Source organism: Melozone crissalis, unplaced genomic scaffold (genome assembly GCF_028551555.1).
Source record: "Melozone crissalis strain CALT ecotype California unplaced genomic scaffold, PUWL_Pcris_2 ptg000041l_1, whole genome shotgun sequence".
Taxonomy (NCBI): Eukaryota; Metazoa; Chordata; class Aves; order Passeriformes; family Passerellidae; genus Melozone; species Melozone crissalis.
Window position 1 is genome coordinate 9,120,658 of NW_026535819.1, and position 25,188 is coordinate 9,145,845.

At 49.2% G+C, this 25,188-nt stretch overlaps 1 protein-coding gene across 4 annotated transcripts in view; it reads right to left on the reverse strand.

Annotated features, from left to right (window-relative positions):
• LOC128941944 (collagen alpha-1(I) chain-like) overlaps positions 1 to 25,188 on the reverse strand; it is an 80,663-nt gene that overhangs the window by 49,475 nt on the left and 6,000 nt on the right. For all 4 annotated transcript variants that reach the window (XM_054284019.1, XM_054284018.1, XM_054284017.1 and 1 more), the window contains exons 2-3: positions 1,114 to 1,261; positions 203 to 361 (exon numbers count right to left, since the gene is read on the reverse strand). In XM_054284019.1, the coding sequence (XP_054139994.1) occupies positions 203 to 361; positions 1,114 to 1,261 (307 nt within the window). The remainder of the gene's footprint in view (positions 1 to 202; positions 362 to 1,113; positions 1,262 to 25,188) is intronic.

Here is a 25,188-nt window from a genome sequence, read left to right on the forward strand (position 1 = left end):
AAGGTTCCAGGAAGGTTCCGGGAAGGGAAGGGAAGGGAAGGGAAGGGAAGGGAAGGTTCCAGGAAGGGAAGGTTCCGGAAAGGGAAGGGAAAGTTCCAGGAAGGTTCCGGGAAGGTTAAGGAAAGGAAAGGAAAGGAAAGGAAAGGAAAGGAAAGGAAAGGAAAGGAAAGGAAAGGAAAGGAGCCCCTGGGCTGGGACTTACTCGTAGTGTCTTCTCCTCGTGGTGACAAAGACCAGGGCGTAGGGGTTAACCCTGATCTGGAAGAGCACGCGGCTGCGGTGGCTGAGGATGGTCACCAGGCTGGTGTCCTCCTTCAGTGAGTACCTGAGCTTCAGCAGCACGCTCAGCTCGTCTGCAAACCTGGTGGGAAGAGGGGACATGTGCCATTGTGCAGCTGCTGTCAGTCACCATCAACTGAGCCCTTAGGATAAAAAAATCTGAGTCACGGCACAGATGAACGAGTGAGAAGGAAAAATAAAGGGAGAAAAGAGCCAACAATTGTTCCAGTTGAGAAGTTCAAAGAGAAGCAGCCAGGCCTAAATTAGCACTGCTAACACAACCTCATCATGGGGTGATGGGGCCATGCCAAGGTGTCCTTCCTGCACCCAGCCAAGAATGATTTGGGTTGGAGGAAACCTTCAATCTCATCTCCTCCCACCCCTGCCAGAGACAAGGACACCTTTCACTGCCCAGGCTACTCCAAGCCCCATTCAACCTGGCCTGGGGCATTTCTGGGGACAGGACAAACTGTTCCAAAATGCAAGAAATGAAGGAAGCCCTGTGCTCAGAGCACAGAGGGGCTGAGTTATCTCCATGTCATCATGGAATCAAGCTCATCTCATCCCATCCCCTGCCAGAGGCAGAGACAACTTCCACTGCCCAGGCTGCTCCAAGACCCATCAAAGCTGGCCTGGGACACTTCTGGTAACAGGACAAACTATTCCAAATGTTCCAAAATGCAAGAAATTAAGGAAGCCCTGAGCTCAGAGCACAAAGTGGCTGAGTTATTTCCATGTCACCATGGAATGGGCTCTCCAAGGAGCTCCTCAAACCACACCTTAGATGGTTTTTGAGCCCCAGCACCCCATTCCCACCCCCTGGAGGGAGGTTACCTGTCCCCAAAGGCCTCCCTGGTGGGCATGTTGAGGGTTGCATACTGCCCGATCTCCAGGATCCTGCACTTGCTGTGGTCGTAGCCAAAGGAAACATTGCTGAGGTCCCGGGCATGCAGAGCGATTTTGTCCAGCAGGTTCACCTCATCTGCATTGGGAGAAAAGAGAGAGATGCTCAGTAGGCTCAGAAACCTCCACTACAGGGCTCTTCTCTGTTTATTCTCCAGTGAGAGAACAACAGACAAACTGGACAACAGACAAGACCTGCAGGAAGAAGACTGTCAGTTTGGGAAAATTCTAATTCAGTGCACAAATTCAGCAGACTCAGACCACAAAAACCATTCAGACAACTTCACAAACAGCCAGGTGAGATTTTTGAATCACAATGTGAGTTTGGAGGCCACTGTCCCAAAGGTAGAAGGGCCATTCCTTCCCTAGCTGTGGTGGTACCTTCACAACAACAGAGTTGGGATGCTCAGGGCTGTAAAGCAGAGCCTGGGACACAAATACCCCAAACCACAAGGCCTGGAGCAGGCGGGGACAGGAATCCTGCTCATCCTTTCCCAAGCTTCCCTGTGGATGCTGTAAATAAAGAATTGGACCAAGGAGTGGGAGGAAGTCTCTGTGTCCCTCAGCATGTCCTGACCAGAGGGTAGGGACACCCCTCTCTGCCCAAATGGGGTTCAGCCCTGTCACAGGGTCAGGAATTCCAGTGGGAATCCCAGAAAGGAAAGGATCCACTCTCAGAATGTGCTGTGAAGTTTTGAGATGGTTTGAACAGGGGAGAGCCCCTGCGCTGGCCTGTTTGGCATCACCATGAGAAGCTTTTCACTCTCCTGGTGAACAGACTTTCTCTTTCCAAGTTCACCTTTCACTGAAGAATCTTTGAGCTACAGGAATACCTGAGGAAAAATGTGGTTTAAATATCAAGGTTTCTTCTTCCTCTCTATTAGCAAAAAGACTTGCAGACCTCAGACATCTAAAACAAGATCCCTCCAGTGTGACAACAACCCTGCCACCAGCAAGGAGTGGGTGTAAGAGCCTGAATGAGGGATGTGGGACTCCAGGTGCGGTCCAAAATGCAGTTTATTGTACCCAAGATGTCACAGCAGTTCAGGGTTGTGGGTGACAGAGCTGTGCCCACAGCTGTCAGCTCCAGCTGCAGGCAGGCCTGGAGACCCTTTGGGTTTGGTTACAATGCATTCTATACTTTGCTGAGCATCTTCATACAGTAGAACCAATCTACACCTTAACTATTATCTATAGCCTATCATAACTACTGTAATTACCATATTCATGTTACTGTTCTCCAATCACTAAAAGTCAGTGCATTACAGTTTAAGCTAGAAATTGTTTTTCAGTTTTCTTGCAGTGGAAAATTCTGAGACCTTTTTTCTACTTGCCACATTGGCAGGCTTGTTTGCCTGTGCTCTCTTTCTGCTTGGTAAAAACATCATCTTGTTTGGGGTGGGTTTTTCCTTTGCTCTAAGTCAGAAAAACCCCTTCTAACTAACACACCCTTTGCCTCCTTGGTTATCCAGTGAGACTGGCTCAGCAATTCTTTTCTTCTATATCAAAACTTGCTTCCATCTCTATTCCTTCATCAGACTCAACATTTAAAATCTTTCTGGCAAGCACAAATATCTGCGAGATTTTTTTGTCAAACTTTCATCCTTCCCAACACCTGGGGACAAGGGGCAGGCTCAGATCACCAGCCCTGGCCCAGCCCTGCAGGATCCCTCCAGACCCCACATTCCCTTTCCTGGGAGGGTCTGGACAATCCCACTCCATGATTTGTCAGGGGGAGTTGTGCCAGCACCATCTGCATGAGCATCTGCCATGGCTTGGGAAGTATCCAGCCCCTTCACTCCCTGGAATTCCCGCTGAGGATGAGGTGTGAGATTGATTTGAGGGCAGACAAACAGCCCTGGGCACGCTGTGACCTGCCAGGAGAGATCCACAGCCAGAGAGGCAAAATAACAAATCAATCAAGCAGAAAACAGCTTTGATCTGCTTCAGACACTCGTGTGTCACTCCTGACACCACCTCCTTGGAAGATTCTGCATGGGAAAGAGCTCTGTGATAGGAAAGAGGGGAAGGAATGGAGGAGATGGGGCTGTTGTGGGGAGTTGGGATTTCAGCTGGGATTTCCCCAGCTCCCCACATGGGCACAGCATCCACTGGATTCCAGCCAACCTAAAACTCTGCAAAATGAAGGTGCAGCAGCTTTTGGCAGCAGGAACACCAAAATACTGGGACCAAGCCAGAGAGTTCAGGGTTGAGCCCCTGGGAACCCTGACCAGCCAAAAACCCCCAGAGGCAGAGCCAGCAGAGTTTATAGCACAGCACGGGAATTAACCCAACAGCAAAGAGCTCACAGAGGGGAAAACACCAGAAATGTCTGTCCCTCTCAGCCCCAAGCATTTTTGGGAGTGATTCCCTCACTGCTGGCATCAATGGATGTGCCAGGACCTGCACAGTAACATCTCCAGGGCCCTGGAGATCACAGGCACTGAGAGCTCTGGGTCCTGCCAGGGATGGGATTCCCACACCTGCTGCAGCTGGAACTGATGCCTTGTGCAGGCTGGCCTAGAACAGAGGCTGGACAGAGCTAAAGAATAAAGCAGCTGCTCCCAGGAGCTGCTGTGGGGAGCTGGGGCAGCCCAGGACAGGCACAGATGCCAAGGGGGAGCAGCCCAGGCAGCGCCAGCCCCTGGGGAGATGCTCCACAGGCAGTCAGGGATCAGGTGCAGATCCCTCCTGCAGCACAGTCAGTGGGAAGGGAAAGCACAGGCAGAAGCTGGTGTGGAAACCAGGCTGCAGTCAGGTGTGGAGTCCATCCAAGGGCAGAGACGGGACAGAGAGTAAAAGGACAAGGAGAGAAATTCCATCCAGAGACGGTCCATAGCCCATCCAGGAGGCAAAGATCCTCACCAGAACTCAGGCCAGGGTGCAGGGCACAGGACTGGGCTTAAATGGGGCTGCTGGGATGAGCTAGGGGTCCCAGGTGAAGCTGGTTGGGGTCATTAAGGCCTATTGGTGCTCTCAGGAATCAGATGGGTTCCAATAGTGACTCTCCACCATCCCATCCCATCCCATCCCATCCCATCCCATCCCATGGTGCCCCCTGAGGGATACCCCCAGCTGCAGACACAGAAAAGTGACCACCCATATTCTCCTTTGGCTCATTTAAATGTGTGGAAATTTCACTGAGCTTTACTTTCTACCCAAAAGAGGGAAAATTGTATTAAACAGCCAAAAACTGAGGCCTTGGAGAGCTCCTAGCAGGGTCTGTCAGGCTGAGTCATTTCCCCTGGATGTGGCACTGGCTGGAACCTGAAATAACAGGCCTGGCCAAGCCTGGGGACAAGCCCAGGGGACAGCCCTGGCTGGGGAATGGAGCCCATGATCTAATGGGCCTCTCCTCCCTCTAACTGCTGAGTGCCTGATGGAAATGTCCTGCCAGGACTCTGCTTAGGATCACCCCAAACTCTGCATCAGCGAGGCTGGGACATCACAGCTCCAGATTTAACCAGGAAGGTTCCTTGCATTAGGTGATGGAAAACCAGGGCTCCATGCTGGGCCTCACACCAGCAGCAGGCATCCAAATCAGCACAGCCACCCTGGCACACCTCCTCTGACATCCTATGGCCATGGGGAGATGTTGGAGGCTGTGTAGGAATGTGCTCCTGGTCAGACTCTAAAAACGTCAGGAGTTTTCATTATTATCTTTTTAGCATTCTGTAAGTATCCTTGCAGTATTCCTTAGTATAGTATAGTATTCTTTAATATAATATAGTATTATAACATATTATAAATATATTATATTTAATATAATATAGTATAATAAAGTATGATATTATTTAATATAATATAGTTCTATTATTTAATATAATATAGTATTATAAAGTAATAAATTAGCTTTCTGAGAGCATGGAGTCAGATTCACCATTCCTGCCTTGTCGGGGCATTCCCTGCCAATCCAATAACTGCCAGTGCCACATCCACTCCCTGCTGCTCCCATTTCCCTCCCCATCCAAGCATCCCTTTCCAAGGGCACTCCAGAAGGCACCTGAGGTGAGCTTTGAGCTGCAGCACTCACAGCTCTCAGGGCTGGTTATGCAACAGGATTTGAGCCTCCTGCTCCGGAGAGCAGGGATAATTTGGGTCTGACCCCGTGGCTGCGAGTCCAGAGGGGCCAGAGCCAAGGCAGGAAGAAAAGGAACAAGGGCATTTCCCACAGAGGACACCAGAGCCATTATGGAAGAGTGAATGCAGGCACCCACCCACGGAGAGGACAGCGAATTCCAGGGGAGAGAAACCTGCTGGGAAGAAAGAGCTCGGCTGCACGCATTGTCTGGGCAGGAAAAGGGAGCACAGGTTCTCCTGGAGCTCATTACACACAGCTGCAGCTGTGCTGCCCCTCCTTTGTGCCTGCCCAGCACGGGGGGCTCTGCAGGGAGGGGATGGGGCTTCTGGGGACAAAGGCTGGGCAGGAGGAAGGGCTGCTGCAAGGAGGGATGACCCCCAGTAAGGATAAGCTGGGAAAAGTAGGGCCAGTGGCAGGAAAGGAAGGGAGCTGTGGGAGCAGGGGAGAGTTTCAGAGCTGCTGAAGGCACAGGGTGGGCACAGGAGTGTGGGAGCATCAGGGCTAGGACAGTGGGGATGGAGACGAGAGATCTCTGGAGCCAGGTTGTGGAACTTGGGGTTTATTGCAAAGGGCCTGGGTGCAGGGCCCTGCTGGGAGCTGCCAGCCACAGCTCAGAGCAGGCCCCAAAGAGGGAGAGAGAGGTAAAGAGAGTGAAGGCAAGAGCGTGTTAAAGAGGATGAGAGAGTAAAAGAGAGGATCAGAGCACAAGGTTTCTGTTACAATACAATAAATCTTCTTCTGGTCTTGGAACTTGGGGTTTATTGCAAAGGGCCTAGGTGCAGGGCCCTGCTGGGAGCTGCCAACCACAGCTCAGAGCAGGAATGAGAGAAGTAAAGAGCAGGGTACAGAGGGTGAGAGAGAGAGAGAGGATGAGAGGATAAGAGGGTAAGAGAGTGAAGTTCCTGTTACAATACAATAAATCTTCTGTGTTGAACTTTCTAATTCTCATTAACCAATCTAGTACAAGATACAAATCCTATAGCATTTCCATACAGCCTATAAGAATCATTACATTACCATACTGTGTTACATTTTAAACCCTAAAAACTCCTCTTTGGGCCCCTTCTGCCAAGCTGTAGGGTCTGCTCTGACCCTTGGGCCTGTCTGCAAGCAGAGGGTGTTGTTCCATCAAAAGGGGATCACCTTCAGCTGGCCACACCATTGTTTTCCAGTTGTTCAGTAACTGAGGGATCTCAAAGCTTGCTTTCATTTCAATCTCTCTTATAGTTTCCATATTATCAAAATCTTTTGCCAGGCGCTCATATTTATAAGGCTTTCCTGTTTCATCTTCCCCAACACAGGAGTGTGCAAGGGGCAGCTCTCAGCCTTCAGCTTCATCCTGCTCAGGGCAAATCCCAATGTGAGCCAGCATAAAAATCTCATCCCATTAACTGAGGGGAGAGGTCTGGGAGGTTGTGTGCTGGCCTTGTGGGGCCAGGGGAGGGTTTGGGGCATGGACAAATTGATATCCTGGAAGCTGAGCAAGGAGACCCCTCTGAAGAAGGGAAGGGCTGAGGGGAGGCCCACAAGGACCAGCTGCTCTGCAGGGTTTGGTGGGCTCGCTTGATTTAGGGTTTTTTAATAGGAAACTAAAAAATAAGCCACTTTCAACCTTTCCAAGATGTGCTGAGGGATCACAGAATTATGACATAGTTGGGTTGGAAGGGACCTTTAAAGGTCACCTCATCCAACCCCTCAGAGCTCCCCATCCATCTCCTTCCTGACAGCCCCAAGAGTTAACCCCACCCAGAGCTCCTGGTCCCTGGGGAGGTGCTCTGGTGTCACCCCAGCCTTGCCCAGCCCTCACGTCCCCAGGCCACACTCACACCTTGGTGCATCTTCCATCCCCTGTTGCCATTTCCCCTCCTTCCCCTGCTCTGTGCATTCACCTCCTGCCCCTCCTGGAGCACTGACAGCTCCTGGGCTGAGCTCAAACCCTCATTTATTTCAAGTCAAACACCATGGAAATGATGTTTTATCCACATTCAGGGCTTAAAAGCTTTAGCTGGAGGGGCATTTTTACATGGTTTTCATTTAAATCCCCACACAACTGCTCCTCAACCTGTTCAAGTTGGCCTCAGAGCAATTAAATTAATTACTGAATTACAGGGAGTCAGCGTTGGAATTGGTGCACAATGCCTGTCCAGCAGATTCTGTGGGATTCCTTTTAAAAAAATAAAAACATCCCAATAAAATCTGTGTGACACTGAGTGGGGACAAGTGCCATAAACATTGGCCCTCGCTGTAGCTTGTAAATAAATTTCTCTTTATTGCTCCATTGTCAAAGTAATTAACAGCAAATTCTCCAGTCTCTCCCAGCAATAGCTTTCCAAGAGCCTCCCTCTCTGTGGTTTTAAAAATGTTTTATAGGCTTGGAAGACAAACAGAAATAAACACCAGAGCCGTGAAGGGATGATCCCAAAAAGCTGCTCTGGGTGGGTTGGACACCCCCAGGCTGGGAAGAGCACCAAGCCAGGGTTTGTAACCCTGATTTTCAGCATCCTCTCATTCAGATCACTGAATCCCAGAATCATTTAGGTTGGAAAAGGCTTCCAGGATCATCAAATCCAAGCTGGGCCCAATCCCCACCTTGTCCCCAGCCCAGAGCATTCAGTGCCACCTCCTGGGACACCTCCAGGGATGGGCACTCCAAACCTCCCTGAGCAGCCCCTGCTGATGTTTAGCAATGTTTTCCATGGAGAAAGCCCTGCTGATGTCCACCCTGAGCCTGCCCTGGTCCAGCCTGAGGCTGTTCCCTCTCCTGCTGGAGAGCACGTGGATATTGGCGTGCAAACAGCCCAAAAACTCCTGTGAATTGTCTGGATTTGAAAGATTCCAAGGTCAGGAGCACCAGGAGGTGCCTCCAGCCCGGCTCGGAGAGGAGAGGATGAAGGGAAGGAAAAAGAAAAAAGGCAGCAAGGCCTCTGCTTCTCTCAGCCAGTTTGTCTTCCAAGCCTATAAAACATGGGGTTGTGCTTTATAAAACCAGCAAAACCAACACCAGAAACTACAAAAGGTAGAGGTGAGTGAGGCAGGAACAGAGTGTCACTATAGGACACGAAATAACTCAACGTGAACACGCAGCTCTCTCAAGGGTGAAAAGAGAATATTTAATTTCTGACTCTAACATTTATAGATTCCCAAAAGTGACAGTGGATTGGAGGGTGACAGTGCCACCTCTCTAATGACACTGGACAAACCAACAGCCCATCAAATTTTTCCTCCTCCATAAAACAATGCAAAACAATGAGTTATTTACATAAAGTCTGTGAGAAAGTTCGTTACAAAAATGTAAACATCAGAAGGCTTTAAAAAACTTTAAAAATCAGAGTGACAACAGAGTAAATCTTTCCTGCTGGTTCCTCCCAGCTCCCTGCAAGCCAAGGATTTGCTGATCCAAAGGCAAAAGTTGTGTTATCAGGAAGTGGAGCTCAAATCCCTCCTGTCCTGGGAAGCTCTGGAGGATATTCCTGCAAGGAATCCCTGGGCACACAGAACTTCCATTCTCCTCCCCTTGAGCTTTCTGATGTTTTGTGGAGCCTCAATCTCCACCTGAGGCAGGCTGGGGTGTGTTTGCACAGCCTGAGCTCTGTTGAGGCCAGGCACAGGGGAGGAGCAGCGATGCTGAGCCAAGGTGTGCCTGTACTCAGGTGACAGATGGCTCCTGGCACAGGTGCCACCTCCCTGGCTGCCCTGCAGCACTGATTCATTCTTGCCTGGCACATCTCCAGGGGTGGCAGGTTTATCTGCAGTCTCCTCTGACGTGCCCTGCCAAAGGAGGGGGCACATTCCACCTCATATTCAAGCCACCTCCAGAGCAAAAAACTCTGGATCACTGAAGAGGACCCTGGAATTCCCACCTTTATGGACACACACTCAGCACCAGAAGAAGGAGCAGAGCAGGAGGGTCTGGGATGCAGCCCATCTGCATTTGCTGAAATGAGGGGAATTCCCAGGATGGGCTCCCTGGATGTATTTATTTGGATTTTCTCAGGCTGTAATCTCTCCCAGACATGTGTCTGCAGCAGCAGATAACACCAAGCCCAGCATTTCCCTGCTCACTTTTAACACTGCTGAAATAACCCAGACTGAGCCTCTGCCAGGCTTTAAAATAACTTCTCTGAGACAATGGAGAAACACTCATGGAGATCAGCTTGGAATGGAGAAGAGGGGGACCAGGCTAGCCCAAAAGTAATTTCCCATCAATTTGTAGCTTCATTGCAGAGCCCTGACACTGCATTTCCTGCTGGAAGAAATCTTTCTGCCTCACTCACCTCTACCTTTCCTAGTTTCTGGTGTCGGTTTTGCTGATCCTGCTGGGTTTTGGTGAACAAAGAGGAGTTGGGAGTTAAATCAAACCCTTCCAGCTGCTCCCCTTCCCACAGCTGATGGGCAGAGGGGCTACAGCTCCTTGTCCTGATCCTCAACACACAGCTCAGGCTGTACAAACACACCCCAGCCTGCCTCAGGAGGAGTTTAAGGCTCCACAAAACATCAGGAAAGCTCAAAAGGAGGAGAAAGGAAGCTCTGTGTGCCCAGGGATTCCTTGCAGGAATATCTTCCAGAGCTTCCCAGAAGAGGAGGGACTTGAGCTCCAGTTCTTGCTGAGGGCTCTGAACACAAACTTTGCCCTTGGATCATTATTCTTTAATATAATATATATATATTATTTAATATAATATACATATACATATTGTTTAATATAATATATAACATAATTAAGTAATAGTTTAACCTTCTGATAAAATAGAGTCAAATACATCATCCTCTCCGCCTAGGGGAGGAGCCAAGCATTCCTGCCTGGATCCAATCTGAGCCTGGCACAGCACAGCAGCCTTTGCCCCCTGCATTGCCAGAGGAGCAGCTTTCTGCTGCCCTGCATGGCCAGAGGGAGCCCAGGCCCATCTGCAGCAGCCCTGGAGCTGCAGAGGAAAACTCCCCCCTTGTGCAGGATCCCTGCTGCAGCAGAGCCACAGCTGGCACTGCAGGAGGGCTGAGCCCCCATGGGATGGGGCTGGGACACCGCCCTGACACACAGGGGGCTGTCACAGACACCTTTCCTTAGGATTCTTCCTCCTGAGAAGCTGAGAAGCCTCAGGAACAAAATGTAAACATTGATTATCTGCTGCTGTGGAATGCAACAGGTGCATCTGTGATTGGCCCATGTTGGTTGTTTTTAATTAATCACGGCCAATCACAGCCCAGCTGGCTCAGACTTTCTGTCCGAGACAGAAGCTTTTGTTATCATTCTTTGCTATTCTATTCTTAGCCAACCTTCTGATGAAATCCTTTCTTCTATTCTTTTAGTATAGTTTTAATGTAATATATATCATAAAATAATAAACCAAGCCTTCTGAAACATGAAGTTAAATCCTTCTCTCTTCCCTCAACCTGAGACCCCTGTGAACACCGTCACATATACTATTACATCTCTATTTTTTTTTTATTTTCCTAATAAAAAACTGTTATTCCTACTCCCATATCTTCACCTGAGAGCCTCTTAATCTCAAAATTATAATAATTCAGAGGGAGGGGGTTTACATTTTCCATTTCAAGGGAGTCTCCTGCCTTCCTTAGCACACACCTGTCTGTTCAAACCAAGAGAGCAGCACAGCCTGGGATAGAGCAATGAATAAAAGAAAACAAGAAAGAGGCAGAGCAGCAGAGCAGGGAAGCAGCACCAGCCCCGGCCTTCCCCTCCTGCTCCCTTCAACACCGCTCCCAAGAATAAAAAAATAAATTAAAAATGAGTGTTTCCCAGCCTAACAAGCTGCCATTTCACAGCCAAGCAGAGCTCAGATTTTCACCCCAGGCAAAACATGTGCACATTTGTGATTCAGTGCACGCCAGCGGCTGCCAGGTTTCTGTACAAACGATGGAATTGTTGCGGTTTCAACCTTGACTCAACTCCCAAACACTCCTCCAAGCTCCTCTGACAGAGCTCATCACCTCCCACCTCTCCCCCACCACTGGTATTTTTACACCCAAATTATCTCTGGGTGCCTGGGAGCCTTCAGATCCCCTGCTGCTGCTTCCCTGGGTGTGGGAGTCACTGAGAGCCCCAGCCAAAAGATTTCCTCTTGTAAACTCCTTTCATCAGCCCAGATCGAGCCCACAGTGCTGGAACCTGAGAGCCAGAGCTCAGGAGCCTGTGGGCAAATAAATAAACATCAGCCAGGGTTTTATTCATGTGCAGAGAAGCTGCTAGAGCCCAAAAATGGAGCTGGAGGCACCACTTAGCCAAACCCCAGGAGAGGCTGAACCTTCTGGAGCTCCCTGGGCCACATCCTGGGCTGGGCAGGCTCCACAAGTTGGAAATTTGGGTGAGGATGAGCATGGATGGGGCTGGAGAGGCTTCCAGCAACTTCCAGCATGGATGAGATCCCACAGAGTGTCGGAACTCAGCACATCCCTTTGGATGTCCAGAGTTGCTGAGGACCCCGCTGGGGGGCTTGGAGACCCTGGCATGCTGCCCAGAACACCTGGGGATTTGATTTTGACCCCTGGAGCAAGTTACCAGCTTTGTATGAGGACATGAAAGTCACACAGGTTTGAATAGTGTAATAATAAAATGATCACAGGGTGAAAATGTAGATTTTAGGATTTTTGGTATGCGGGTTATGGGGACAAGATGGAGGAATCAGGGCATGTCCAGTCCTTCTTTCTTCTTCTTGTTCTCCATTTTCTGCAGTGATGTTGGCACTTTGGGATTGGTTTGGAGTAGAAGTGCACTGTCTAACACAGGTGATAGGTATTGGGAATTAAGTGTAAATATGTTATAGGTAGTTTGTAGTATAAAAGGACAACACAGAGTGCCTGTGGCTGCCCTGCTGAGCAGATCGTGGCTGGGCAGAAAGAAAATTTTATAGATAAGAATTAATAAACAACCTCAAGACCAAAAAATCAAGAGTCCAGACTCGTTCTTCAGTTGCGCAGGCCAAAGCAGAGACATCCTGCACATCTGGGGCAGCAATTAACAACCAAAAACCTGAGAACATAGGACACGCTCAGCAGGAGGGTGTGCACCTTTATGCAAAATCCCCTTGCTGCATGTGGACTCCTCCATCCCTTTTTCCTCTCCAGGGTTCAAAATCCTCATGTTCCCCCTGAAAAACTTCCTATCCAAGGCCTGGCTCGTGCCCATTCCTGTATTTTCTTCAAAGGCTGCCTCACAGCATCCCACCAGCAATAATGATTTCCCAGCTCAAACCAATCTTCCTTTCTCTCTATTTCTTCACTAACCCAAAGAATTTCCCAGAGGGTTTTTTTTTAATGCAGTAGAACCCAGAGGAAAATCTATTTTTTCCCCCTCAAAACTGCAGTTTTTGAGGATTATTTATCACAAGTGAAGCTGAGAAAAGCCCAGGTCAGACAGACTCCCCCATCCCACTGCCTCTGCAGGGATTTGGGTGGATTTGGGGAGAGCCCCAGACAAGTCTTGTTTGAACAGCAGAGATGTCTCTGCCTTGTAAAAAAAAATATATAAAAAATCTGGTCTTCATTCCTCCCTCTGCCTTTGAGCAGGGGAAAACATTTGTAGTGATTCATCACTTCCCTGAGCAGGCCAGACTGAGGAAAGGATGGATTTGGAATACGGGGGAGCTCTCAGGGTTAAAGGGAATTGCTGGAGAGAAATCGTGTGTCAAACAGAAAACTTTCCCTGTATTAGAATTAAAAAACAAAAAAGGAAAATGAGTCAGTTTGAGTCAGCCCAGAAATGAAAGGCTTCACCTCTGTGGATGAACTGCCCCTTTCTTATTTTCTTTTATTCAGTGCAAGTTCACTTTAATTAACTGAAACTGTTTGAAAGTGAAAATTCAGTGTTATTTTTAACCCTGGAGATGACAGGACATTTCCTCCCTCTCCCAGTAAACCCCCTTTTGGGTTTTTAATTTTATTTTTTTTCCTTTTCACAAACCCCAGGAAACCCAACAGTTCCAACAGGCTGGAGTTTCACTCCCACTTCATGACTGGAAATTTTCCACCTGCTCAGACCCAGTTTCACCAGCCCTGCTTCAGCTTCCTCCAAGTCCAATGAACTCCAAACTCCTGAGCCCACCCTCCCTCAATTCCCTGTTCCTTTAGCTGGAAGCAGCCTGAAGAACACTCCCAAGCAGAGAATTCCTCTATATTGTTCTATTTTCTCTAATTCCTCTATAATATTCTATTTTCTATAATTCCTCTATAATATTCTTCTATTTTCTCCAATTCCTCTATATTCTTCTATTCCACATCTTCTGTTCCAGTGCCTCAGAATCCTCTGGATTCTCTCATCTCTGACAATGCAGCCAATATTTTGCTGCATCTCCATTCCATCTCATTTTCAAGCCACCTCCAGAACAAAAAACTTTGGAGCAGTGAAGAGGAACCCTGGAATTCCCACCTTTATGGACACACACGGGTTGGAAAACACCAGGACATCACCTATAACCCACCCTGGAATGCTGAAAATAAAGAAGAAAACCTAAATCCATGAATCCTGAGTGGAAAAGTAGGATTTGCTAAGCTACAACAATATTTCACATTGTGCCCCCACAGTGCCAGGAATTATTTTTTAAGCTGTATTTTGTATTCAGTACCACAGTGGGAGAAATCCTCCTCCTACTGGAAGGTTTCAAGGTTTCTCTTTCCAAGAAAATAAAACATTCCCAGCTGGTGAAAAGCAATCCTGGGCACCCGGCATTGCCTGTCAGTGCCAGGAAGGGAGAGAGCCATGCCATGGGGAGGTCAGGGGGGTTTTCCACGGATCCTGGGCGTCCCCAAGGCTCTGTGAGCTGCCCAGCCTTGGGTGGGCATCCCTGGGCATCCCTGGCAGCGCTGTCCAAGGCTCCTGGAGCTCTGGCAGCACAGCTCTGCCCCTCAGAGAAGGACAGAGCTTCTCTCCTTCTTTTTGAGAAAAATATCCCTAAAAAATCCCAAAAACATCCCTAGAAAATGAACCACTCTGCAAATCTCCCCGAGAGCCTGCAGTGCTGCAGACACCACGGGATGGCTGCTCCTGCTGCACACCTGCATTTCCTGAGGGCACAAACCCTCACTTTCCTGTCCAAGTGCAGCAATTCCTGCAGGATTTACCCAGCCATTTATCCAGCAGGGCTCCTCCAAACCCACCGGGCTGCCTTTGTTTTGCAGTCATCAGATTAAATGTCCTGGAGATTGCTGCAGCAGCTCTCCTGCTGGGCTTGGAGCAGCGTTCCAGCCTTCCCAGCACACTCCAGTGCTCTGGGAGCAGCAGGACCACGTGAAGGAATGGCTCTGCTGCTTTTTTCCAGGTTTGGAAGTGAAGCAAACAAAGAAAAGTAATGTGAAGAGTGGAGTTGGCATGAACTGCTGTGCCATTCCCATCAAACCTGCAGTAAAAGAAAGACTCCAAGGGATCAGCTCAGCCCTAAATGTTGAATTGTTTTAATTCACTGACAGAACAAGGTTAAATCACGCACCTGCAAAGCCCTCTCTGCCACAGCCAGGACACTGCTGCAGGATGTGGGCAGGCTCAAACACCATAAAATATTTGATTCCTGCATTTTCAGAAGCCTGCCCAGCCCTCCTGAGTCCAACCAGCCCCCCAGCTCTGCCAAGGCTACCACTGACCCAGGTCCCCAAGTGCCACCTCCAGGGATGGGCACTCCAGACCTCCCTGGGCAGCTCCTGCCAATGTTTAATCACCCTTTCCATGGGGAAATTCCTGCTGATGCCCACCCTGAGCCCCTCCTGAGGCCGTAACCTCTGCTCCTGTCCCTGTTTCCTGGAGCAGAGCAGGGATGGCAGGGATGTAATCAGGATGTCTCTGGCTCATGTGGAGCTTGCGCTGAGCCTCTCTGGCTCAGCTGAGCCAGATCTGGATTAGGGAATCAGCCAGGCGAGGGAAAACACACTCTGCTTTTGTGGCTGCCAGGAATAAAACAGCAGCCAGTTTAGAACCCCAGGATCATTTAGGCTGGAAAAGGTTTCCACAACCATTGAGTCCAACCTGTGACCAATGCCCACCTTGTCCCCAGCCCAGAGCACTCAGTGCCACCTCCAGCCTTTCCTGGGACACCTCCAGGGATGGGCACTCCAAACCTCCCTGGACAGCCCCATCTGATGTTTAGCAACGTTTTCCATGGGGAAATTCCTGCTGTGCCCACCCTGAGCCCAGCCTGAGCCATTCCCTCTGCTCCTGTCCCTGTTCCCTGGAGCCCAGCCCGACCCCCCCAGCTGTCCCCTCCTGTCAGGAGCTGTGCAGAGCCACAAGGTCCCTCCTGAGCCTCCTTTGCTCCAGGCTGAGCCCCTTCCCAGCTCCCTCAGCCTCTCCTGGGGCTCCACTCCGTTCCCTTACTTGGGAAGCAGCAATTCCCAGCAGTGGGGCAGTCCTGGGCTGCTTTATCAGCCCATTTATCTCAGCTACTTCCAGCCCTATTCTGTTTCCAATCAGCATCCTCGACCCGCTCGGGCTGGTGGGAATTCCAGTAAAAGCCTGGAAGGAGTAGAAAAATGAAACAAAAACACATCGAGGGAGATTAAATGGGGAAAGGCAACTAACTGTGTGCTGAGGAAAGGAGCAGGGTTCATGTTCTCACATCTGCTGGGTGCAGAGCTGGCGGGCTGAGCATGGGGAAGGGGCACCCCACAGCCAGGTTTGGGAATTGTTCTCCTCAGGGAGCTCTGTGTGTGTCCCACAGCCAGATTTGGGTGCAGGAATTGTTCCCCTGCTCAGGGAATTCTGTGTGTGCCCCACAGCCAGATTTGGATGCAGGAATTGTTCTCCTGCTCAGAAAGTTCTATATAAGCTCCCCATAGCCAGGTTTGGGAATTGGGGGCAGGAATTGTTCCCTTGCTCAGAGAGTTCCATGTGGGCTCCCCACAGCCAGGTTTGGAAATTGTTCTACTCAGGGATCTCAGTGTGGGCTCCCCACAGCCAGGTTTGGGAATTGCTCTCCTCAGGGAATTCAGTGTGTGCCCCTTGGGTGCTGCCCTGCCCAAGGCTGCTCCAGGCCACAGCAGCTCTGTGCCCATTCCTGAGGCACAGCCACAGCTGGGAGGGAGCCCAGGGCCTTTAAAGGGTCCCAAGTGGGGAGCAAATGGTAATTGGGATTGTCTGCAGCTCCTTGGGAATCAGCTGGGCACAGGAAAGGCACAGCAGTGAGGGGAGCAGCCCCATGTGTCCCACTGCCCCCAGAGAGCAGGGCTGGAAGGATAAATAAACCAAAAACCACCAGCAGAGTGGGCAGAGCAGCAAGGGAGGTGATTGTGCCCCTCTCATAGACCCCATCTCTTACAGGGGGTCCCCTCTGGTGTCCCCAGCACAGGGAGGACCTGGAGCTGCTGGATTGAATCCAGAGGAGGCCACAGAGCTGCTCCAGGGCTGGAGCCAGGTTGGGAGAGCTGGGGGTGCTTACATGAAGAGGAGAAGCTCCAGGGAGAGCCCAGAGCCCCTGCCAGGGCCTGAAGGGGCTCCAGGAGAGCTGGAGAGGGACTGGGGACAGGGATGGAGGGACAGGACACAGGGAATGGCTCCCACTGCCAGAGGGCAGGGATGGACGGGATATTGGGAATTGGGAATTGTTCCCTGTGAGGGTGGGCAGGCCCTGGCACAGCTGTGGCTGCCCCTGGATCCCTGGCAGTGCCCAAGGCCAGGCTGGGCAGGGCTGGGAGCAGCCTGGAACAGTGGGAGCTGTCCCTGCCATGGCAGGGGTGGCACTGGATGGGCTTTAAGGTCCCTTCCAGCCCCAACCATTCCAGGATTCCATGAAAAAACCTTCCTTGAGTCAACACGGATCCAATCCCTACCAAGCTGCAGCAGAGCCATGTTCACAACCTGCTTCTGCAAGGGGGAAAATAAACACAGCAAATTAAAACCAACAGCACAGGAGTTGTTTTAATCAGCATCAGGAGGTCATTCCAGGGTGAATTCCCAGCCATGCCCTCTCCCTGTCCTGCTGCTCACACCTTCCTGGGGAGGAGATTTAATTTAGGATTTTCTCCACCATGGGCAGGATCCTCTGGGCTGGAAATCCAATCCCAGTTCAGGATAAGAAGCACAGAGCCCTCGAAGTGGCCTTGGAGCTGCTTTGGGAGCGCTCCCCACTTGCTGATGCACACAAAGTCTGAATGCTCCAACTGCTGGGCTCATTAACAGCCCTGAACCTCTCGTTAATTAAACTTCCTGAGCCTCACAGCCATGGAGAAAAGCATGGAAAACCTGAATGCTCATGGTTCAAGCACAAAAATTGGACACAAAAAGTTCAGAGCCAATTTTTTATTATTTATTATTTTAAAACTTATTTTTGGGGTTTTTTTTTGTTGTTTTTTGGGGCTTTTCTGAGGGGGAGAGTTAGGGGGCTTTTGGTTGTTTTTTGTGGGGGGGAGTTTGTTTTGGGGTTTTTTGAGTTTGTTTGTTTGTTTTTATTGTTGGTTTTTTTGTTTCCATTTTTTGTTTGGTTTTTTGTGGGTTGTTTTGTTTCATTTTTTGTGTTTTTTGGTTGTGATCGATCCTCCCCTGCCCAAAGCCCCCCTGCCCATGCTAAACATTTGTCACATTCACATTCTTTGGAAAAATCCCTTCACCCAGGATTTTTCTCCTGGGAAGCTGAGAAGCCTCACAGAAAAGGAAAACAATTCTTATCTCATTTGCTTCTCCTGTGTTGTGCTCATGTGGAATGTGTTTGGAGATTGTTTACCCACAGGTGATTGTTCCATTGGATTCTGCTGGGAGTTGTTTTCACTCTTTGGCCAATCAGGGCCAAGCTGTGTCAGGACTCTGGAAAGAGTAACGAGTTTTCATTATTATCTTTTTAGCATTCTGTAAGTGTCTTTTCTGTATTCTTTAGTATAGTATAGTGTCTTTTCTGTATTCTTTAGTATAGTATAGTATTCTCTATTATATATTAGTATAGTATAGCTTTTTATATATTTATATATTTATAAATATATATATATTATATTTATATATTTTCTAGATATTTTACTATATATTATATATTATATATTATATATTATATATTATATATTTGTATATATATATAATATATATAGTATAGCTTTATTATATATTAGTATAGTATAGCTTTTTAATATATTCTTTAATATAATATAGTATTATAAACAATAAATTAGCCTTCTGAGAACATGGAGTCAGATTCATCATTCCTGCCTTCATCAGGGCACCCTGCAAATACAACAAAACATCTCAGGGACCTCTTGGCTCTGTGGATGGAGGAATCCTCCCTGACACCCAGGGTCACCCATGGAAAAGGAGGAAAAATCTGCTTTCCCTTTCCTTCATGGTCAGGAGAAGACAAAGCCATGAGGCATGGGGTCCTCCTGTGGTCTGCATCCCAGCCCAGGGAACATCCCAGCTGCTGCAGGCATCAGGGGGGGATTCACCAGAACCAGAAGGGTTTCCTCTTCAAAATATCCCCTAAAATGCATTCCTGGAAGCCAGGAGTGCACAGCAGCCAAGAGGGGATCAGGCTGGATCCATCCAGGACCACTCCTCACCCTTTGACACTCAAACTTCCAGCAGAGCCCCCAAACCCTTGTGCTGGAGGAACCTTTTGCTGAACAACTGAGAGGAGCAGGGCTGCTGGGGCCACCTCTGTCCTTGGGAGGGTCCCTTTGAGGGGGTGTCCCACCCACAGGGGTGTCCTATGGGGGGATCCTTTGGGATGTGTGGAGAGGGAACACATCCAAAGAGGAGCCTGGGAGGGCTTGGGCCGCACGTGCCTGCCAGATGCTCCTGTTGAGCAGGAGGGGAGCTGGGGGTCAGGGTCAGCAGCGATGCCTGCCCGGGTTCCTGCAGCAGGGGCCGTGCAGGGGGGAGGCAGCCGGGGGGAGGAAATACCAGCCCGGGGGAGGGAAAGCCATCCCGGGTGGATTCCCGGTCACGTTTGCACACGTCTGGCTCAGGAGAGGCAGGAAGCTGCAGGGGATGGGGGTCCCTGGGCTGAAGGGAGGAGGCAGAGCAGCCCCACACGCTGGGACAGCCTGGGATGCTCCTTCCTGCATCCCTGCCATGCCCTGGGGAGCTGCTTTGGGCTCAGCCTCCTCCCCCCTGCTCCTACCCTTCTCTGCCAGGGTGCAATTCCCACAAATTGGACGAATCTGGAGCTGTCTCCGTGCCCTGGGAGCTCCTGGAGTGTGTCAGCCCTGCCTGCTTTGCCCATTCTGGTACCAGCTGGCTCCTTGCCCTCGACAGGAGGAAGCCGCAGCCTCTGATGTAACCCCAGCCCCTGCTCCCCAAGGCTTGAGACCAAGTTAAACAAAACCAGACTCTGCAAATCTCAGGAACAAGAGCCCAGACACAAAGGAACAGTGCTGTATTTGTTAGGAATGTCCTGAGGAAGGCAGGAAGGGTGAATCTGACTCCATATTCTCAGAAGGCTAATTTATTACTTTATTATACTATATTATATTAAAGAATACTATAATAAACTATACTAAAGAATATAGAAAGGATACTTACAGAATACTAAAAAGATAATAATGAAAACTCCTGACTCTCTCCAGAGCCCCAAAACTCCTTGGCCCTGATTGGCCAAAGAGTGAAAACAACTCCCAGCAGAACCCAATGGAACAATCACCTGTGGGTAAACAATCACCAAACACATTGCACAACACAGGAGAAGCAAATGAGATAAGAATTGTTTTCCTTTTCTGTGAGGCTTCTCAGCTTCCCAGGAGAAAAATCCTGAGCAAAAAAATTTTTTCAGAGAATGTGAATGCCACAGAACAGCTCTGGAATTGCCACTCCTGTCCCCACATGTTGGAACCCTGGCTGCTGAGAATTTTAAAATTTCTGTACTGATAGGTAGTGGTTCTTAAAAGAACACTACATTTGGCTTGAGGCTGCAGAGAAAACTTCTAAAATTGAATGATAAATCTAAGATTATAGGTGTGTAGCTTAAATAGAAGTGTGTAATATCACATAGTAGAAACCTTAGAGTTCAAAGTTTTAGAATAGAGTAATATATAAAAGGTAAAATGGAGGCTTCAGAGTAGTAATTACTCTTTTTTCTTTATTTTCTTCTTTATAGGGTAAGGTAGTATTGTGCAATTAAATAAAAAAGTCTACATTGAGAGTAGATTGATTATTAAGTGATTGATTATTATGTCAAAAGTAAAAATAATTTAAGTATAATTTCTTAATTAGTTTATCCTTAAAAGACTTTGTAGAGAGATATGCAGCTCTAGATATGCTCTCTAGTTTGTAAGAGAAGTGTTGTAGCACTCACAACTTGTGAGACTGTAATATAGATAAGAACTGATAAACATTTGAGTCTGAACACGAAATACTGTTTTAAACATTTATTCCTGACCCACAGCAAACAGGGGAGCCAGGCCCAGATCCCTGGATCGGGATGGAGCTGCCCAGAGCAGCTGCACCATCTCCAGAAGTCTTTTCCAAGGTGAATTATGCCCTGAAAACGTCCCTAAAACACCTCCTACCCCTCCTGCCACTGCACAAATGCACTTGCAATGTCCCAACAGCCATAAACTGGATTTTTTAGCAGCCCAGCTCTTCCAGAGACCAGCAGGAGCTACACCAGTAACACCAGTTGGTGCTGCTGGAGCACCATCACACCCTACCCACCAGGAGCCACGACCACCTGGTACATTTAGGAGAGAAAAATACAAAATCTGAATCACTAAATGACAACAATATGAAACCTAAGCACTGCCTCCTATAGCTGTGCCTGGGATCAACAGTGAGGCACAGCATTTTTCCTGCTTTAATTTCATTTTGGGTCCCTTTTTCTCAATCAGCACTCAAAAAATGGTGATAGAGTGGTCACCGAGTGTGGGATCTGCCCCTATTCATGCAGGAAAAAAAAAACCCAGTGGGAGGTGTCCCCATGGCAGGTAGATGGGCTTTAAGGTCCCTTTTAACCCAAACAATTCTGTAATTCCATGATTCTGTGCTCTGCTGTCCTACAGAGAACAGGCCAAAGGAAATCTCCAGCTCAATTCCGGCTTTAAGACCAACAGTTGTGGCTGAATTTATAAAAACATCCTTCCCTTTAGGAAAAACATCTCATCTGGATTTAAAGCCTTGCCAGCAGCTGAGACTACCAAAAGGCAGCCTTGGAGTAGGCCAGGAGCAAATGAAATAATAAATACATGAAACATGTGGGTTGTTGGAGCTGGCCTGGGAGTCACAATTAAAACCAGCAGAGCTGGGGGAGAGAAAATCACCAGCACTTTTACTGCAGGAGCTGCAGGGTTTGCAGGATTCCCCAAAGTCTCCTCAAAGGGAGAGGAAAACCACAAGTGAGGCGTTACAGGATGGATTCATGTGGCTCCAGAGCTCTGTGTGCCCCAGCAGGAGCCTGAGCTCTGCTTTGGGAAGAGCCACTGAGGGAGGCTGTAAGGGCCGAAATGAGAGATGTGGGACTCCAGGGGCTCTCCAAAATGCAGTTTATTGTATCCAAGAGGTTACAGCAGCCCAGGGTGGTGGGTGACAGAGCTGTGCCCACAGCTGTCAGCTCCAGCTGCAGGCAGGCCTGGAGACCCTTTGGTTTTGGTTACAATGCATTCTATACTTTTCTTTGCTGAGCATCTTAATACAGCAGAACCAATCTATACCTTAACTATTATCTATAGCCTGTCATAACTACTGTAATTACCATATTCATGTTACTGTTCTCCAATCACTAAAAGTCAGTACATTACAGTTTAAGCTAGATGTTGTTTTTCAGGTTTCTTGCAGTGGAAAATTCTGAGACCTTTTTTTTACTTGCAACTTTGCTGACTTGTTTGCCTGTGCTATCTTTCTGCTTGGTAAAAACATCTTCTTGTTTGGGGTGGGTTTATCCTTTGCTCTGAGCCATAAAAACCCCTTCTAACTAACACACCCTTTGCCTCCTTGGTTATCCAGTGAGACTGGCTCAGCAATTCTTGTCTTCTGTATCAAAACTTGCTTCCATCTCTATTCCTTCATCAGACTCAACATTCAAAAGTCTTTCTGCTAAGCACATATCTGTGAGACTTTCTTGTCAAACTTTCATCTCTCCCAACAGAAGGTATTGCTCAGAGCCTTTATAACAGCTGAAAGGTTTTCCCTGATAGAGAGGGAACCACCACAGGCCTCTGTGGGGTCTGTGATCTTCCAGGACCTGTCCAGTGGGAGCAGGGGGGCTTCTGCTCCCCACAGGGGATGGAGGGACAGGACACAGGGAATGGCTCCCACTGCCAGAGGGCAGGGCTGGATGGGAGATTGGGAATTAGGAATTGTTCCCTGTGAGGGTGGGCAGGCCCTGGCACAGGGTGCCCAGAGCAGCTGCAGAATCACAGAATATCCTGAGCTGGGAGGGACTCTTGTGCAGAGAGACAGGAATGATGAATCTGATTCCATGTTCTCACAAGGCTAATTTATTACTTTATGATACTATATTATATTAAAGAATGCTATACTATACTAAAGAATAGAGAAGGGATACTTACAGAAGGCTAAAAAGATAATAATGAAAACTCCTGACTCTCTCCAGAGTCCTGACACAGCTTGGCCCTGATTGGCCAAAGAGTGAAAACAACTCCCAGCAGAATGCAATGGAACAATCACCTGTGGGTAAACAATCTCCAAACACATTCCACAGGAGCACAACACAGGAGAAGCAAATGAGATAAGAATTGTTTTCCTTTTCTCTGAGGCCTTTCAGCTTCCCAGGAGAGAAACCCTGGGTGAAGGGATTTTTTCAGAGAGAGTGTGACAAGGATCCCCCAGCCCAGCCCCTGTCCCTGCCCAGCCCCCCCAGCAGCCCCACCCTGGGCACCCCTGGCAGCGCTGCCCAAAGGCTCCTGGAGCTCTGGCAGCCTCGGGGCCGTGCCCATTCCCTGGGCAGCCTGGGCAGTGCCAGCACCCTCTGAGGGATTTTTTTCACCCAAACTCCACATCCAGAGTGTGAACCCTCTGATTTTCTCTCTTTGTCCCTCTTCTTTAACTCCACACTCCTCAAAATGTCACCAGCAGGCCAAGGGGGACCACGGGGCACGATGGCACCATGTCCTGTCTCCTGACATGAATCCCACCCCATCTCTCATTTGCCATCCTCAAAATTAAAACATCTGATTGAAACACCCAAAACCATCAAAAGCTCCAGGAATGGGAAAAAAAAAATGAAAAGGAAAAGAAAAAGAAAAAAAAGTGCAGGAGTTGATTAAAAATCTGCTCACACAAAAATCGCTGCCAGAAACTGAGATCTGACTTCAAAACTCCTCTGCATCTCTAACGACCTTTTAATAGCTCTCATTACAGAACATCTCCCTCAGCCCTGCCAGAACAGAGCCCAGCATTTGCACAGGCAAAGCCCAGCTGTTTCATTGATCCATTCCAGCACTTCAAACAAGAATTAATAACTCAGCTCTGCCAAATGAAAGGTTCCACTCCTGGCTGCTGTGTCTGCCTTGGATGGCAGCTCGTTTAACCTGCCTCTTTCATCAAGCATTTCCCACTCCCTGCGGGAGCTGCCGTGGAAAATGTGGCTTTGAAATGAAGGTTCAGCAGCAGGGAAGCAGAGAAAGTAATAAATAACATGTATCTCTTGCACTGCGAGCAGAAATTACCTGTGTCATGTACTCCTAATCTTCAGCATAAACACATTTCATTGTTTGGAGAGGAAATCAGAGAATGATGGAATGGTTTGGGTGGGAAGTTAAAGCTCATCCCATCCCTCCCCTGCCATGGCAGGGACACCTCCCACTGTGCCAGGTGCTCCCAGCCCTGTCCAGCCTGGCCTTGGGCACTGCCAGGGATCCAGGGGCAGCCACAGCTGCTCTGGGCACCCTGTGCCAGGGCCTGCCCACCCTCACAGGGGAGAATTCCTTCCCATGTTCCTCTATACTGCCGTGTCTCTCTGTCCCTCCACGTCCCTCTCTCCTGCCATGTCCCTCCATCTCTCCATGTCCCTCTGTCCTGACATGTCCCTCTGTCCTATTGTGTCCCTCCAAACCAGTGTCCCTCTGTCTTAACACATCCTTCTGTCCTGCCATGTCCCTCCATTCCACTGTGTCCTTCTGTCCTGTTGTGTCTGTCTTGCTGTCCCCTCCACCTCTCCATGTCCTTCTGTCCTGTCGTGTCCCTCTGTCCTGCATGTCCCTCCATCTCTCCATGCCCTCCATCTCTCCAAATCCCTCTATGTCCCTCTGTCCTGCCACATCCCTCCATCCTGCCATGTCCCTCCATCTCTCCATGTCCCTCCATCTCTCCATGTCCCTCTGTCCTGCCATGTGCCTTTGTCCTATTGTGTCCCTCCAACCCAGTGTCCCTCTGTCCCAACACATCCTTCTGTGCTGCCATGTCCCTCCATCCCACTGTGTCCTTCTGTCCTGCCATGTCCCTCCATGCCTCCATGTCCCTCTGTCCTGCCATGTTCCTCTGTCCCTCCATCCCTCCATGTCCTTCTGTCCTGCCACGTCCCTGCATCCTGCATGTCCATCCATCCCTCCATGTCCCTCTGTCCCTCCATGTCCCTCTGTCCTACCACATCCCTCCATCCTGCCATGTCCATCCATCTCTCCATGTCCTTCTTTCCTGCCATGTCCCTCTGTGCTGCCGTGTCCCTCCATCTCTCCATGTCCCTCTGTCTCTCCATGTCCCTCTGTTCTGCCGTGTCCCCCCATGTCCCCTCGGCACGCGCCCTGTCCCCGTGTCCCCATCAGCCCCGGGATCAGGGCTCTGTGTCCTGAGCTGCCTCCTCGCCCCTCGGGGCTGACACTGCCGGCAATTAGCGCTGCACTAATTGCCCTCATTGAGGCACAGGAACGCCCTGACAGGGTTGAGGTGCGCTAAACAGAAGCTGATTTTTGTCATTTCGTTGCTCTCTCGAGTTCCTGCAGCGGCAAAGGCACGGGAGGAGGGTGCTTAAGTGCTGGGGAGGCTTTTTACCCTTAATTGATGACCCAAGAGAGCAAAGCTTTCCATCCGAGCGTGAATGCAGCCTGAGCACAAC